The sequence below is a fragment of the Hippoglossus hippoglossus genome, chromosome 5, assembly GCF_009819705.1.
Source record: "Hippoglossus hippoglossus isolate fHipHip1 chromosome 5, fHipHip1.pri, whole genome shotgun sequence".
In the NCBI taxonomy this organism is placed as follows: Eukaryota; Metazoa; Chordata; class Actinopteri; order Pleuronectiformes; family Pleuronectidae; genus Hippoglossus; species Hippoglossus hippoglossus.
The window spans coordinates 12,479,946-12,496,127 of NC_047155.1; the positions used below are offsets into that span (position 1 = coordinate 12,479,946).

General features: G+C 40.8%; 1 protein-coding gene across 3 annotated transcripts; it reads right to left on the reverse strand.

Moving 5' to 3' along the window:
- Positions 1 to 3,134: 3,134 nt before the first annotated feature.
- Positions 3,135 to 15,451, reverse strand: LOC117761315 (RNA-binding protein 5). 3 transcript variants are annotated; one of them, XM_034585072.1, is made up of 23 exons: positions 15,302 to 15,451; positions 14,656 to 14,728; positions 12,075 to 13,611; positions 11,885 to 11,974; positions 11,701 to 11,770; positions 10,727 to 10,800; positions 7,845 to 7,919; positions 7,174 to 7,462; positions 6,905 to 7,062; positions 6,673 to 6,773; positions 6,510 to 6,579; positions 6,331 to 6,406; positions 6,156 to 6,205; positions 5,950 to 6,067; positions 5,740 to 5,837; positions 5,049 to 5,366; positions 4,814 to 4,963; positions 4,615 to 4,680; positions 4,220 to 4,453; positions 4,046 to 4,132; positions 3,873 to 3,973; positions 3,723 to 3,774; positions 3,135 to 3,631 (listed from the first exon to the last, which is right to left on the reverse strand). In XM_034585072.1, exons 2-23 carry the CDS (start codon positions 14,706 to 14,708, stop codon positions 3,536 to 3,538), a joined length of 3,963 nt encoding a protein of 1,320 aa, XP_034440963.1. In that variant the 5' UTR covers positions 14,709 to 14,728; positions 15,302 to 15,451; the 3' UTR covers positions 3,135 to 3,535. The 3 variants fall into 3 exon arrangements, with proteins under 3 accessions (XP_034440963.1, XP_034440964.1, XP_034440962.1); XM_034585073.1 differs by having other exon boundaries at positions 4,058 to 4,132; positions 6,331 to 6,409; XM_034585071.1 differs by having other exon boundaries at positions 6,331 to 6,409.
- Between the last annotated feature and the right edge of the window lie 731 nt (positions 15,452 to 16,182).

A 16,182-nucleotide genomic window follows, 5' to 3' on the forward strand; every position in this document is an offset into this window, starting at 1 on the left:
AGAGCTTCTTCTGTCTGCAGCAGCTGGGTGTCGAACCTCCAGTTAAAAGCCATCAAACCATGTTTCTTCCTGCTCTGCTCGCCTGTGCAAACTGACAGCACATCTCAACATGTGAGCGTCCTGCTGACTGTCTTCTTCTTCTGTCTCGTCCCCAGACTGTTGCACCAGCGCCACTCGCCTGCTGCTAAAAGCCCTCATGCTGGGATAATTGCGGCCCCCCCCCCCCCACCTCCTCTGCCCAACATTGCTGCCAGAAAACTATCCTTCACACATGCAGGGGAAACTAACATGGCAGCTCTCTGTTTGACCTCTCATCCTTACAGACTAACAGCACATTCATTTTCATTCCAGGGACGTATACGACTGTAGATGGACAATGATGACATCTGTCACTGGGAGATGGGGGTGACTTTGGGGTCTTGTGACAGAATACAGAAAAGATAAATAATAATAATAATAATAATAATAATAATAATAATAATAATAATAATAATAATAATAATAATAACAATATATAAATAGTAAATAAAGAGTAAATAATATCTTATTTTTGCTAAAAATGTCCTTTTGCTTATCAGTGTCTATGTGCAGATTACTTGTAGTTTTATCCATATAAGATTTACTAATTATATTATTCCATATGTTTGCCACATCTTGTGAAATTTACTTAGGTATATTTATATAAAATTTGTATATTCATATCATTTTATCATAATTCATAATGCATACTATTCTGGATTTACAGATATATGTATGTGTACACACACACATATATATATTCAGTATTTATATATGTGTATGTATATATATACATATATATATAGTGTACGTTTACTTAAATATTTTCTTATACATAATGAACAAATACAGTAGCCTATACATGCTCATGCACTCATCCTGTGCCACTGCATTTTACTCAAGCCTGTTTCTCTAATATAACATAGACTGTAGTAAAAGGTTTATATTATATACATATTCTCTTTATTTTCTTTTTTTTTATTTGATCCTATTTTATACTTTCACATGTTCTCACATCTACCTCAGTTAGACAACTGTAACAGGTGAATTTCCCCAACATGCTTTCAATAAAGTTTATTTTATCTTAACTCTGCAGAGAACCCTCCTCTGAACTCCCCCGTCTGCCTGACAAGGAAACACCAGCTAATCCCTCAGTGACTTGATTTTAGATGTCTGCATTGATCAAACAGCTCAGTCGCACTAATACTGTTTACACAGTTACACATTAGGATCAGGATGGTACAGTAACCTTTGCATTGACAAAGACACCTCATCCCATGTCGGTAAACCTAAGTCCATCTTTGGTAATAAATACTCTATTTATATGCAAATACACAGATCCTGGGCCTGAATGTGGCGCAGTGAGAATGTATTCATTTATTTGATGTCCTAGGATTCACTGACCTACAGTGAAATGGAAATGTGTGATCATGTCAAACCAGCAGGATAGAGGGACATAAAAAAAATCCGTGCAGATGTGGAAGTAATTTAAAGGAGACTCCAACATCTAAAGGTGTGATTAGACCTTTGATTTTCTCAGACAGTCAGTCCTTTTTTCCAAGGACACATGGGAATACAGTGACAAGTAACATATTTAAATAGGTACAATGGTTGCTCATTTTCAGGGCAGTAAATCTGGTCCATCTTTTCATTGTAATATTGCAAAATATGGTACATTTTGGGTTATTGTGTAAACAGAGAGAGAATAAAGCTTTTATGCAATTTTACTTCCTTTGCTAATGTTTCACATGCAACTAAAAAAAGATTTCCCCCCAACTTGTGAAACTGTGGAAAAGGTTGCAGGAGATTTTGATGACTAACATTAAAATAGATAACAGAAACCACCAAACACAACAAGTTAAACATAACATAAATTGGTGTGGATCTATATTTTTACTTTCCTGCACTGTGAGGGCGTTTTTCAACCTTTTCCTTGATTTCCAAGAGAATAATTAATGGATCTTAAAGAAAGAAATCTGGCATATTTAGAGGACTGATATTTATGAATGTGTACAATATGGTGCAGATCCAAATACAGATCTGGATGGTGAATTTAAATGTGGCCTTGGCAGAGGTATGTACTCTACTGAGTGACATAGTGGAAAACGGTGGTGTTGTCAATGACCAGGCAGAAAAAAATGAATGGGTTTTAATGAAAATTGGTCTCTTAAGAATTGTTTCTTGAGCGCAGTCCCACAACTCCAGCTTAAGCTATGACAAACATGTGCGTCAGGATTTACTGCAGAAACATCTGAACCTGAGAGAATCACCGCGGTTTTGTTTATTGTGCTTTCCTCTGTTTTTATAGCCAAACCACAAAACAAGGCTTCCACTGAACTGTGAGGCTTTGTTACCATGTTGCCCCATGCCTTCAGACAGAGAGACTCCACGTTCTGCACGTCACTCTCCAAGAATCATGTTCACCTTCGGCGTTCTTACCCACTGCTGTCTGGAGAGGGGCCAGGCCGTGGGAGGCCCAGCGGCAGAAAGTCAGCTACCTGTTACAGGCCTCGGTTTGCTCATGGAGTCACTGTCCTGGAGTAAACACAACGTAAGAGGCACATATGTGTTGGCTGCGTTCCACACCATGTCTGCTGTTTGTCATTGACTGCAGCTCCTCAGGCTCCCCAGTGGTTACTGCTCTCAGAGGAGCTGGTATGTCCGTACACTAAACCCATGCAATCCTCTACATGCCAGAGGGATGGTTTCTTCTTGTCAGTAAAGGTCAGGGGGGGGGGGGGGGGGGCTTCATGTTCTAAACCCTACAGTGCACAAGAGGGGAACATTAAAGCTGTGTCTACTACAAACTGAAATCACTGTCAAAGGCAGAAATTTCATAAAGCAAGTTGGGAAGATCAATGTACTGGAATCTGTGGGACTAAACTCTAATTTCAAGTATAAACTTGAAGTTTTATTACATATTGTTTCATTAAGTTGGTAAAATTAAATTAGTCCTGGTGATTTCATTTCAGCCAACTGATTTAGATAGGTCAACATCAACTGAAGAGAAAAACTAAAAAGGCATTTTTCTGCCATCTAGTGACGATGAATGTACAACACAATTCAACTCACACCAAACAGTTGAAACACGGAGAAGCAAAAACACTGGAAGCATATGTTATTAATAACTTTTTATACTTAAAAATATGAACATGTAGGAGCAATTACAACCCATGATGAAAATGTAAAAATCATTCAGATCTAAAACAAAATGTGACTGTGGCCAGCGTGAGAGCCTAATTTTAAAAAAAATACACATTTCACATACAGGCCACATATGAGAATAATGCTCAAAGTAACAGGAATAAATTTCTGTACAACATCCATCGCCGATAATGTCCAATAATTCTTATTTTTAACTTTTCCCTAACCACATCATTAGTCACTTAATCTCAGTGCAGAAAACTGTGGCTCTACAGGCAGGGAAACAGCAAAGTCGAATGGATTTCTCATGCTGAGGTGGACGAGCATGTCTTTAATATTTCACATATCAAAGCGGGGAGGTGCTCAGATGAGATCACTCGAGTTCCTTGAACCGTGCAAACATGGCTTTCCGCACTGCTTGTTTGTAGGTGGCGTGGTCCCAAGCAGCGGTCTCCTTCTTTTTCCTCTGCTGAAAAAAAGAAGTGCAAGGATAAGTTGAATTTAAAAAAAAGGAGAAGCGACGTGAAGTTTATTTATTAAAAAAAAGGCTCTACACCTACCGGGACGGGTTCAGATCCTAAACCAGGCCTCTCGCTGACTTTATTCATCTCCCTAAAACAAAAGGAAATTATTAATTAGTATCCGGAGTAAGAGTGCCATTTAGTTTCCAGTCTTTCTTATGTCAGTAACAGTGAGTTCAGCACACCTACCTTGAGCTTCCAGCCCAGTTGCTGTGGTGCTGGTGCTGCTGCTGCTGATGGTGTTTTTTTCTTTTCGGTTCTGGTGATCTGACGGTTTCTTTGGCACTCAACTGTGGAAGACACATCCTACATTTAGCAACGGACCACATGGAAGTCCTCAGCATATCTACAACAGCCTAATATTGTTTGCTTACTTGTTTTTCCTGGTTTTCTAGTGCCTCCAACTCCTTCTTTGACCTCTTGATCTTAAGATGGATCTCCATATTTTGCTGTCGAGACAACACATCAAGTATTAAAGGGCTATTTTTACATGATGACTATAAACTAGTGTTCATACAGAGGAGGAGAGGTAGTACTTTGTGCAGGTCAGAAAGCTGCTGGTGGCGGAGCAGAGCGTCCTTGTTGGGGAACTGTCTCCTACAGAGCAGGCAGGCCATCTTCTTCCAGTCCGTCAGTTTGTCCTCTTTGTCTTCAGACTGGCCGCGGCCGCCTTGACTCCCTTTAGCTGCATCCTCCTTATCCTCCTCCACTTCTTCATCACTTCCAGCTGCATAGTCCGACGCCAGCAGACCCAGGGAACCCATTGGACGCTGAGAAAAACACCAGACACGTGTTGATTTCATAACTTCCTCATTTGTTTAAATGGCCCACACAGGAGTGCATACAAAGTGAGTGATGTGTGGTCAAAGGCTCAGTGACATCCAGAGGGACTATGAAGTGTGTAAACAGGTCTTCACTGGAGGATTCATACCTTTGACTTTTCATCTTTCTTAGGGGGAGCGAGGGGCTTTTTAAATAGATCATCTCCGCCGGATATCTGAGGTGTAGACAAGTAACAGTTACAAAATATTTCAAAAAAATAATTAAAAGACCGCACAAATGTATATTTCCTATATCTACACTAATGGTAAAACTATAACACACACAAATGTCCAGAGTGGGTCACTCACCTTTCTTTCAAAGATAGCAAAACCACAATCAGCTGTCTTTGACTGCCTCCTATCATCGTCCATTCCAGTCCTCAGCAGCGGTGATGGGGCACGGACACTGTCTTTTTGCCGATTTTGGATCTTTGCCCATCTCTCCATATCTTTCATGATCTGCAAACAGCAACAAACCACTTTACAACCTGCCCTTTAACATGTTCATGTCCCATTTGGTACACAGGTATAACTGAAGTGCTACCTTGACAGCAGCAAGACTTCTTGGCTTGTCCTCTTTGTCCTTTTTAGCAGCGTCGTCATCATCTTTCTTCTCAGGAGTTCCTGCAGAAGTGGGGACTGAATCTGAAGCAGACATCTCAACTCCTTCTGAATCCGACAACTCTGATGGTTTCTTCATTTCCAGAGGAGCATCTGCTGCTGGGTTTGCAAGAATGGCCTGGTCTTCAGCAGTCATGGCCGCAGGCTGGGTCTCAGCTGGGGTTCCCCCTGGAACTGGGACGTACGTTTTTGACACTGCATCCCAGTACATGTACTCCTGGGTTTGAGCATTGTAAAAATACTATACACACACAAAAGAACGGAGAAAAGAGAGAAATGACAAAAACAATGATTAAAGAGAAGAGGTTGACTTTTTAGTGCACAGGAAATCCTTCAAAACACATTTTCTATCATTATCATATAGTGATGAACTATTTTTTGGGTATTTGCTAATCTTCTACTAAGAGACAACACACGCAGATGGAATAAAATATTTGTAGTACTATTGTCACCACAGCATTGTGGGGTGCTCTTGGTTTTTATCTTGATTGTGAGATGACACCACAACTGTTTTTAACAGCTTTATATCAACTAATGTAAGACAACATGATTTTCAAACATCTTCAAACATTCAATAAACGTGCAGGAAAACATCAAATAAGAGGAAATCGCACCCTAGAGTTGGGATCATAGTACAGCGTTGTCTCAGGATCGTAGTAGAAGCCTGATGTAGCATCATACAAGTAGTTGGCCGTGTCTGGAACCTCAGAGCCTGGACAGATTACGACCGGTACAACAGGTATAGACAAAAAAGCAACTTAGTTATTCAGGGAACGAAAAGTTGATCGGACAATGTGGATTTAAATGCTTTGTTTGTTTCTTACCAGAGGGCTGAGATCCATCTGCAGCAGCACTCATCACACCAGCAGATTCTGTGGGCACGTGAGCTCCACCAGTATGAAGCGAAGGATCCACAGTTTGGGGCTCACAGTAGCCAACTCCCTGAGAGGAGAGGAAAATATACATCCAGATAAATGCCTAGTTTTCAGACAAAATATCTGACATCTTTGCATTTTGATTCACAATTTACCTGATTTATGCTGGGATCTGAAGACAGATTAGTGCCGATTAACATATCACCTGGTGACAGAAAATGTGAGACAGCTTGAGATGATTCCATGATGCTTAATGATAAAAGTTTGTTAATAATAAATAGAGCATGGACAGAAATACAGTATACAAGAGTGTGTTTGATGAAGTCTCACCGTGGATTCCAACTGGGGGAGCAGTAGGAGGCGGCTGTAGAGGATGCAAGTACTGTGGAGGTGGCGGGAATGGCAGCTGCTGGAATGCCACAGTAAAATTAAAAAAACATCTGGTCAAGCTGAGAGCTCTGATCAGTCTCTTCTTATCAGTAATATTGAATATAAAGACCACAACTTACCCCCATCATGCCGGGCTCAGGTGCAAAGCCAAGGATGGAACTGTTTGGTTTATCAAAATCTTTTCTAAAACTGAAGCAGACAGAAAATAATCAGGAAGGAATGAGACTGGATTTCTTGACTAGACGTGGTGCGAGGACACTTCATTTAACGTTGGTGACTTACTTTTGGTTCTTCAGGGGTTTTGCCACCTCAGCATAAACTCGGACTCCATCAATGTAAAGGGGTCTGGGTTTAGTGAGGAGCTCAACCAGACGTGTCACTTGCTACAAAAGAAGACACTTTGATGAGTGAAAGAAAATCATCGTGCAACACTGCAGAAAGAGGGTACTCATATACTTTTAGAATATGAAATTATAAACAACAGCAAACTGGGTTATGAGTTATTGTTATATACCTCATGGGAGTCCATGTCAACAAAGCAGAAGCACTTTGCTCCAGGTGGCTTGGCCTTCACTAGTCGGACATTTCTCTCATCCAGATAAGCAAAGGGATCCAAGGCTTTCAGGATAGTCTCTACTGTTGTGGTGGGCTTCACATTCTTTATAATCATAGCTGTAGAGTGACAAAGGGGAAAAAAACTGTTACGTCAACTCAGTTATGAATTACAATAAAGCATAACCGTCCATGGACTGTTACAAAAAGCAGAAGCTTTCGAAAACGTACTTTTACTGTCTTTAAACACTGACTCAGGTCGAGAGCCGTGTGGAGGAGGGCCGCGGTTGCCCAAAGACTCTGCCTGCAGCTCCATCTCTTGCTGTCGGAGCTGCTGGTCAACCTGCTGCTGCCAGGCCTCGGGGGTCAGGTCAGAGTTGCGCTGCCACAGGTTGTGGGACATTGGATCCATAGGACCTTTGGGTTTGGTCCCATTTAGGTTAGTGTCCGAATCTTCTGAAGGTTCATCTGGTCTGGGTAACTGGGGCTCCTGGTGTTGGGGTAGTTTTTGATCTGATTCCTAATTTGCGAAGACAGGAAGGAGGGAACATTCAATTACTTTTAAAACTATGGTGGTGTCAGCAATATGGTAACCGTATGGTACTCCAAGATTCTGAACGAGTGGCTGGGCCCTTGTGTTCGAGGAATCGCCTTTATTGCGCGTTCAGATGTGCTTGTTCAGAAAGAATGGCTAATCTCAGAGTGACATGTGTTTGCTATGTTGTAGTAAAATAAGGCTTTGGAAATAATGCTACATTAACTAAGAGAGCTAATATAATATAGTTCATTTTGTTTTCATAGTGCCCCAACAATTATTTAAATACTGGCTTATATTTGGGAATTTATGGTAAACTAATGAAAAAAAAAAACCATTGATTTATTATTTCTCTCACTTTACTCACATGGACAACTCTTTCACGCTCGTCTGGCTGAATGAATTTCATGGCAGCCGTTCTAGTGCCAACCTTTAGGGACCCCTGAAAGAAGAACAAAAAAATTCAAATTAGCATAAAACGACACTGGTGACTCATACCTAAAATTCTATCAATGACATGCACTGTGGCAGGTTTAGTCCTCCTCCTCACTGCTGAGGATAAAATGGACCAACACTTATGATGGTGTGCAAAACCTAGCTCCAGGACCATGCTTCACACAGCCCAATCGTCCCCTTACTACATTTGATTGTTTTGTGGGCTGCAGCTAAGGATAATTTTCATTATCTGTTGACTATTCTGTCAATAAATCCTTTAATCCATACAATGTCAGAAATCCCTAAATAAACCATCACTTTTTTCTATAACCCATGGTTCTCCTCAAATTGCTTGTGTTGTCCAACCAAAAAAAAACATAGATCTGCCGTTCACTGCCACACAAGACAAAGAAAATCAACAAACCCCCACAACTGAAAACAATTTGAGCTACAGAATATTTGCCATAGTTTCGTTAAAATTAAGAAAACAACTGATCATTCATTAAAAATAATTGCTTTTCTCAGTTACAAATACTCCCGACTCTTGTCAAAGAAATACTCATAACCACAGAAAAATATACAAAGGGAACAGAACTTCAAAGTGCAAATGAGATCCACACTCAGCAGGTAAGGTGAACAACCAAACACCATTGCAACACTAGACTGCATTTGTATAGAAGCTGTTTCAAAAAGGAAGCTCACAGCACAAACATGTACTGTTCAGATTGTTACAGAGTGTTTATCAGCCATAGTTACAAGTCAAGTTGAAAGACCATCTCATTTGTACAAAATGAAATTAACCATCAAAACCATACAATATGCTATCTTAGTACCCACGAATTTGAAAAAAACTAAACAAATCTAAAGCCATCTCCTACATCTCATGATAGGGTAAGTGCAGCGATCTGGTCAGTGCTGAAGACTTTGTTCATTGTCCCAAGATGAGAACTTTAGTCATAAATTTCCTAGAGAAATCCAAAGGAAGTGGAAATCCCAGTGGGCAGAATTCACTGACAATTTCAAGAGAACACCATCAAGAGGACGGGCATTCTGGGAGAAGTCACAAATGACTGAAAACAACTTGAACAAGCAAAATGTTTGTTCAGGCTTCAAGACAACAAGACTGAACGTCTGAATCAACACTAGACATTTTATGAAGCTGTAATTGTCAATATAAAGAAAAGCAAACCAAGTATTGGAAAATCGACCTCATGATGGCACTAGATGGAAAGTCGGTAACCACATTTCAAAAGCCCCAGATGTCTGTATCGCAAAGTATCCATCATCTGTAGAGAAATCTCTCTGCACCACCAAAGTCAGCCTCATGGTGGTGTGAGAAGAAAAATCAGGGGTAAATATCAATCCATCAAGTAGATGAAGTAATAATTTACAGGTTAAATTACCTTTTTTATCCAGCTGGTGCCTCTTTAAGAAAAGAAAAATCTAAATCTGTGGGCACAATACGATTCCTGTGCAAACTTTTCTGGCAATGTGTTTGATAGTGGAATAATTCAGCTTGAAACCAACTTGATAGACCTACTGCCATTGGCATCCAATAAGTCACACTATTAACATATCTAACAGTCCTCAGAAGCAATAATAAAAAAATCTTAATTTTCAAAGAAACTGCTATAACCTAAAATAATCCTACATTTCTTCTGAAAAGTAAGCAAACAAACTACTGACTGTATATTAACCATTAAATCATAATAAGAGAGTTTTCATTAATAAGGCTACATCAAGACCGACTGTAGCCCTACATGAAAAAACACAGTCCCCTCGTTCATTTGAATGAGGTCAGGCCAGCGACACAGTGGGGATGCCACTGTAGAGATTCAGCAACAAAAAACAGTTTTCCAGCAAAAAGGTTGCACCTGGCTAAACTTTTGTCAGAAAGCATTGAGCCATTCTCTGCCAAGGCACTACAGCAGCAAAACAAAACATCCCTGGTACATAGCTGTGGAAGACAATCCCCTGTTCACGTAATGAACGTTGTGACATATGATAAACTAACTGCCACTGTGATAAAATTCCAGGGTTGTAAAAGTCAGTGACAGAGTTTGTACACCGCTGCTCACGGATTCAATATCTGATACACCTCTTTACTCAAACTACAATCCTGGAACAATACCACTGCGGGTCTGTTTTAGTTCTGAAGGCATGCCAAAGAATTGGTAAGAAAAGTGCTCATGTCTGAAGTTGCTTCTTCAACAACAGACACGTAACGGATGGGAGCACAAAGCAATGACAAAATAAAACTTGAGACACAAAGATTAATAAGTCGGAACCATTTCTGCGATCGTCTTTGTTACAAAGACGAAATTACAACACAAGAAATGTTGGCTGAGTACAGTACCTTCATTGTCATAATCATCGTTAAATATTCCTTAAATGTTAAAACCTCATTAGTTTTATTATTAGTCTTCCTCAACATTTTCTGGTTTAACTAATTCCAGGCAGTTTGTGGCTGATTCTGGGGTTAGAACTAGTAAACAACGGGAAGGAAACTTGCCCTGGAAAATGTGATATAAATATATATATATAACTTGCTTAACAAGTAACCTGGAGTACTATCATAGCTTTGTAAGTAATTTTAATAATACTTTAAATACTAAGACTCACTGTTGAGGTTTAAGACATTAGTACCTAAAAATGTCAAAAGGTGACACCTTAATATCCTAATGTTAGTGAACCACAAATAATAGCAACCCGAGTTCCCAGGTTCTCCCCCTCCCCCATCTACAAAATGCCCTCTCAACCCCTCGAAATCCTGATGGGAGAGACGGCCTTCGTAGAGTGACGAGGATGGGCCACCTTGTTGGACTCCATGAAGTGGACTGCATCCTCGAGGTTTAAAAACTCCACATAGGCCGTATCGTAGCTGTAACCTGGGGACAGCATTTGAAATACAGATGGGTTTTTGTTAGTCAATGCCAGTAATGACAGCCACCCACTAAAACATTCAAGCCACCAGTTCGTGAATACATCGAGAACAGTGTGAGCGAATTTTTATCCCTCAAGTGATACACGTACCTTTTCAGGGAAAAACACATTTTGTTTAGGCTTTTTCTCTAACCAGGCTTCAGATGACTGAAGTCATATCAGACCTTGCCATGAAAGGCCCTGAGGCAAGCCTTAACAGACAGATATTCCAGACCAGTGGCAGTGAACGACTGCTTGGTGTGCACCAATGAGCCCATTCAGTAATTACATTTTTTTTTATATCAAATTTGTGATTGTGTTTTGATTAATGCAAAATTAAAAAGACTTTAAGACATAATCTTCACAAAAAGGCTTGGCATCATATAAAACCACATTTACAGCCATACATTGAGGAAAACTTTCACTAATCCAGATGTTTGGATCAGCAGGATGAACAAAGCCCTAACAAGATTCGTTTCAGGTTTGTTGACTTGATCTTTTTTCAAATTAAGAAATAAGATAAACTGTCCTGAAGGACACATTGAATGAGTCACTTGTCCCAGACCTTTTGTGACTGCCACTATCCGACGCTCCTAATGTTGGATCCTTGGTAACTCCTTTACTTACAACTGACAATGACCCAACACCTTCTGACTTGAAAAAGGAAGCTATAACAGAGACCCCCCCCCCCCCCCCCCCCCCCCCCCCTTCTTTATGAGCGAGTTCACACAAACCAGCAACAACAGCAACCATGATCGTAAAAAAGAAAGAATGCGGAGCTTCAAATGTCGTTAAGAGCGGAATGTCGAGGAACACGTTAGCGATCGAATGACACAAACAGTTCCAAAAAGAAACTTCATTCTTACCCGGCACCACATTTTTGATTTTCATCCCCTGCATTGGAACACCATCACGGATCGCGAAGGCCCCAAGAATCTGCAAAAACACAAAATATTGAACTGAGTGAATGGAGTGTGCCATGGCTGTCTATGAAAACTACCAAGACAGTCTGGTAATTAACACAAAGCGGGTTTTCTCTTTGATAATTACCTGCTCCATTGTGGCAGTCTTTGGAATACCAATTACAGATATTGTATTGGAAACTTTTTCCTTCACGGATGCACTCCTGTAATCCTGATCCTTCACAGACATTTAGATCAAAATGATGGTTACAAAACATCAATTATAAGAAAAAGCAAATATGACTAAACAAATACTAGCAAGGGAGAATGTGTCTTACCTGAGAGACAGATTCACTAAACTTTGTAGGTGCAATTGGTTTAGACTCGTTGATGAGTTTCTCTGGTGGTGGAAGCTCCTCACATTTGAAATCAAAAGGTCTCCCGGACCCTGTTCTGTAATCAATATCCCTGTAGTCTTGATCTCTGGCCTGTACAGTGCTGCTGCTTTGGAAATCATGTGCCAGTCCCATCTCAGCCCTGGCAGGACCTTGATTTTCCTTCAACCCTTTAAAAGAATCATTTGGCTGCTGGCTCTCATGTGTGGGCAGATTCTTGTCTTGATGGTAAGGGGGTCTTTCATCCCGATGTGATTTATCCCGACTGCGATTTGACTCCCTTTCTCCATGCCAATGCTTACTTTCCTTTTCTCTACCAAGAGGGCCAGGAAACAGACTTATTCCTGGAGGTTGACTGTCTTGTGGACCTTTCCTGCCAATTGGTGGTAGGTCAACAGCAGGAAAGTGGTCACCACGAGGAAAGCCAAGATCTTTCCTCGGGAATTCAACAGATGGTCGATCCCTTTCCTGAAACTGTTGTGAATCCCTAACAGTAGCATCTCTGCCAAAACCTACAGGGAAGCTGGGTTCAGGTAAATCTCCCCTACCTTTACCCGGGGCTACGAATGGTTTTTTGTCACTCTGGCGACTCTTCCATTCTTCCGCAAGAGTCATCTCTTCACCACTCCGATAATCCATGAGGGGACTGTCACTAGACTCTTGATAGCCTCTCTCTCTTAGTGATTCTTTCCCACCCAAAAACTGTGATCTTTGAGGGCCAGACATGTCTGAAGGCATATCTGACCTCGCCCTGTCCACTGGGGGGGCATCATTGTTTCCAAATCTTATGGGTGATCGATCTCTACCTCTAAATTCAGATGACGGTGCAGGACGATTTCTGAAATCCATATCAGAATCAAATCCACCTCTTGAATTTAAAGGTGGCCCTTCTCTTCTGTCAGAGTCCATCATTCTCCTTTCACGTGGAGGTAAGTCCATATCAAAACGATCTCTGTCACCAGGGCCTACTGGGGGCCGGTCACGCATGTCCCTAAATCCATCATTTCGCTCTGATCGGTCCATAGGAAACCCTCTTCTTGCATCTACATTGGGATTATTGAAATGTGGCATGTTGTAATGAAACGACTCTCTGTCTCTCATGTCCATAAATTTACTGTTAGGATCCCGTGGTGGCATTCCCCTTCCTTCCATGTCTGTTGAGTTCCTGCCTGGTCCCGGTAGCCCTGAGGAGTTTATCAGTTTTTCTCTGATGGAACCTTCAAAATGCCTTCTGAGGTTGAAATCTGGTTCATCTTCAGCTCTGAAGAAATCCCTGTTAGGTTCTCTACCTCGCATATCACGTGGATCCACATCACGGCCCCTCATTGGTGGTGCATCCATCCTCCTCATGTCCATAGATGGTAGATCAAGAGGTCTTGGGCCCATATGACCCATGGGACCCATATTCATCCCATCTCTACCTCTAAAATCAGGCATGGGACGATCTCTGCCAACAAACGTTTCTCCACGATGATCTCCACTGGAACACATATTAATATGTTAGGCTACTGATTAGTTTGGCATGCACATAACAGAAAATAATTCTTAAAACAAAATAATACAGAGGGTAAACTGTTCCCATCGCCATATAGAGTGGTATACACATACATACACATGGTCAGACTGTTGTACACTGTAGGTATACAGAAAGGGGCAGTATGGTGACAAACTGAAATTTGTCTCACATGACATTTTGCCATAAACCCCAAAAAAAGGAGACACTAAATGCAGAAACGTGAGAATTTATAAGCTACATAGGTGTAGTTAAAGAAAGACAGTGTAAGTCAATGATATCTCTAGATTAATGAGCCAAAGTGTGCACTCATCAGCTCACTAAGCCAATTAACATTAATATAACAATATGTCACATTGTGTTAATTAGTTTGGAGCTAGCTGAGTAAACATTAAATAAATCAGTCAACCAATGAGCAAGTCTACCAAGAGACTAGAGCACTAATGTGTTACAACAGGACTGGATGACATGGCCAAAAACCAAATCAGGATAAAATATTTCATGTCTGTTGATATCATTGAGGTTAAGGAGTGGTTTCTGCTCCTGAGTGAAGGTTGGTGGTTTTAAACTGTTCTTTATGAGCAGAGAATGACAAACACTCGATCTACAACAAAACATTTCAGAAATTTGAGGTGAATCAATTATGCGACATACCTCCTCAATGCCTGTGCCTGCACAATGAATAAGCATTATATTGCTATATACGAGTTTTAATATTTTGCTATTAATGAAATTTACATTATACATTAAACATATAAATAAATGGTTTAAGAAGGGAACACAAAATGAGGCATTCCACAAATTGCTGACCTGGCTATAGCAATCATATACAGACCAACATATGAGAGGATAGCACATTTGAACCATGTTCCTCACCCCTAGCGAACAGCACAGGCATAGACAACATGGTCTCCTGACTGAAGAGATCATATTTCATTCTTACTCAATTGGAGTGTGTAATAATAATAATAATAATAATCTATTGCCAGTGACTAAATGATGTCTGTTTACCGAAAGGGCGGTCCTCCCCGTGGTCCTTGCCTGGGCCCTGGTCCATCCCACATGGCTGCAGTCTCAATCCTATCTGGAAACAAAATTAAAAAAGATAAAAGATCATTTTATTAAGGTTAATAAAATCACCATTTTGACCATATTCAATACAGGACATCCGCTGGGAGAAGGGCGTTGAATGAACGACCCTAAACAAGCGTTAGAAGACGTCCTTGTGTGCATTGCCACATAAAACTGATTTGAATATTTCATTTCATATTAGAAACGTGGGCTGAGTGACGCTGGACGAGGTGATGGCTAAAGCTGCATAAGTCGTTCATTGACCATCACTAGGCCTGAAGAATCTACGCCACAACAAAAATAAATAACTGTGCTATTTAGATCGCGTGCACAAACACAAGCAAACCACTTCAAATAAGCAGAGGTATTATAGCGGTGATTCTGTGCTGGTTTAAATGATCGACCTGAATCGGATCATTGTAACAAACGACACCATTCAGAGGATGACCGTGTCGGGAGCTAGCGCCTCTTAGCTAACAGCGTTAAAAGCCGGTGGATGTACGCAGTCTCAAAACTGAGCCATTAGAATACAACAATATAATTAGTATATTTCACCGCATGTTGTATTTTTTGGGACGTTACTTACTTGTTTATCGAGCTCAGTATCAAATGTTCTAGTGTTTTTCAGGAGTAGGTCGTCGATAGATCCAACAAACCGATGAAAAATGGAGACGATCTTCTTCTTCTTCTTCTTCTTCTACTTCTTCGCGGGCTGCTGCAGTGGAGACGAACCTTCTTCTTCCTCTGCATCGCGCGGTGCTGTCGGGCCGACTGCTGCCACCCAGCGGCCATAAAACCACTGCCATAGCCAGGATTAAAGGGATAGTTTACCCCAAAAAAATGGAAATTCCCTCATTATCCACTCATCACTGCCGAAGGAGGGGTGGGAGAAGTGTTAGAGTCCACAAAACACTTTTGGAGTTTCAGGGGTAAACAGCGTTGCAGCCAAATTCAATGGAATGGAAGTTAATGGTGACCACCTCTTAAAATGTATAAAAACAACAACAAAAGTCTCCATACTGCTCCTGTGGTGTCATCCAAGTGTCAGGGAGCCCCGACATTCAAATTCAACTCGAAACGGTGTCATTTACACCATGTTTTTAGCCTAAATCTCCTCTGTTATCCTTCTTCAATTGTATTGGATTTGGCTGCAACGCTGTTTACCCCTGAAACCCCAAAAGTGTTTTGTGGACTCAAACACATCCATCGGACCTCACCCCTCCGCTCCTGCAATGTTACCCCATTTAAAATTGTAATAATAATTATAATAATAACATTACGATGAGAATTTGACATTCATCAAACCCCTATCAATTTGATACTTTAATGCTTATTGTTAAAAGGCAGACACATCACCATTTTCACACAATGAGGGACTTCTGAATTAAAACGTTGGTTTGACTTACCTGAAAAACCTCACATTGAAGCATCTGTGACCAACAGAAACAATATAACTGTTGAAAATAT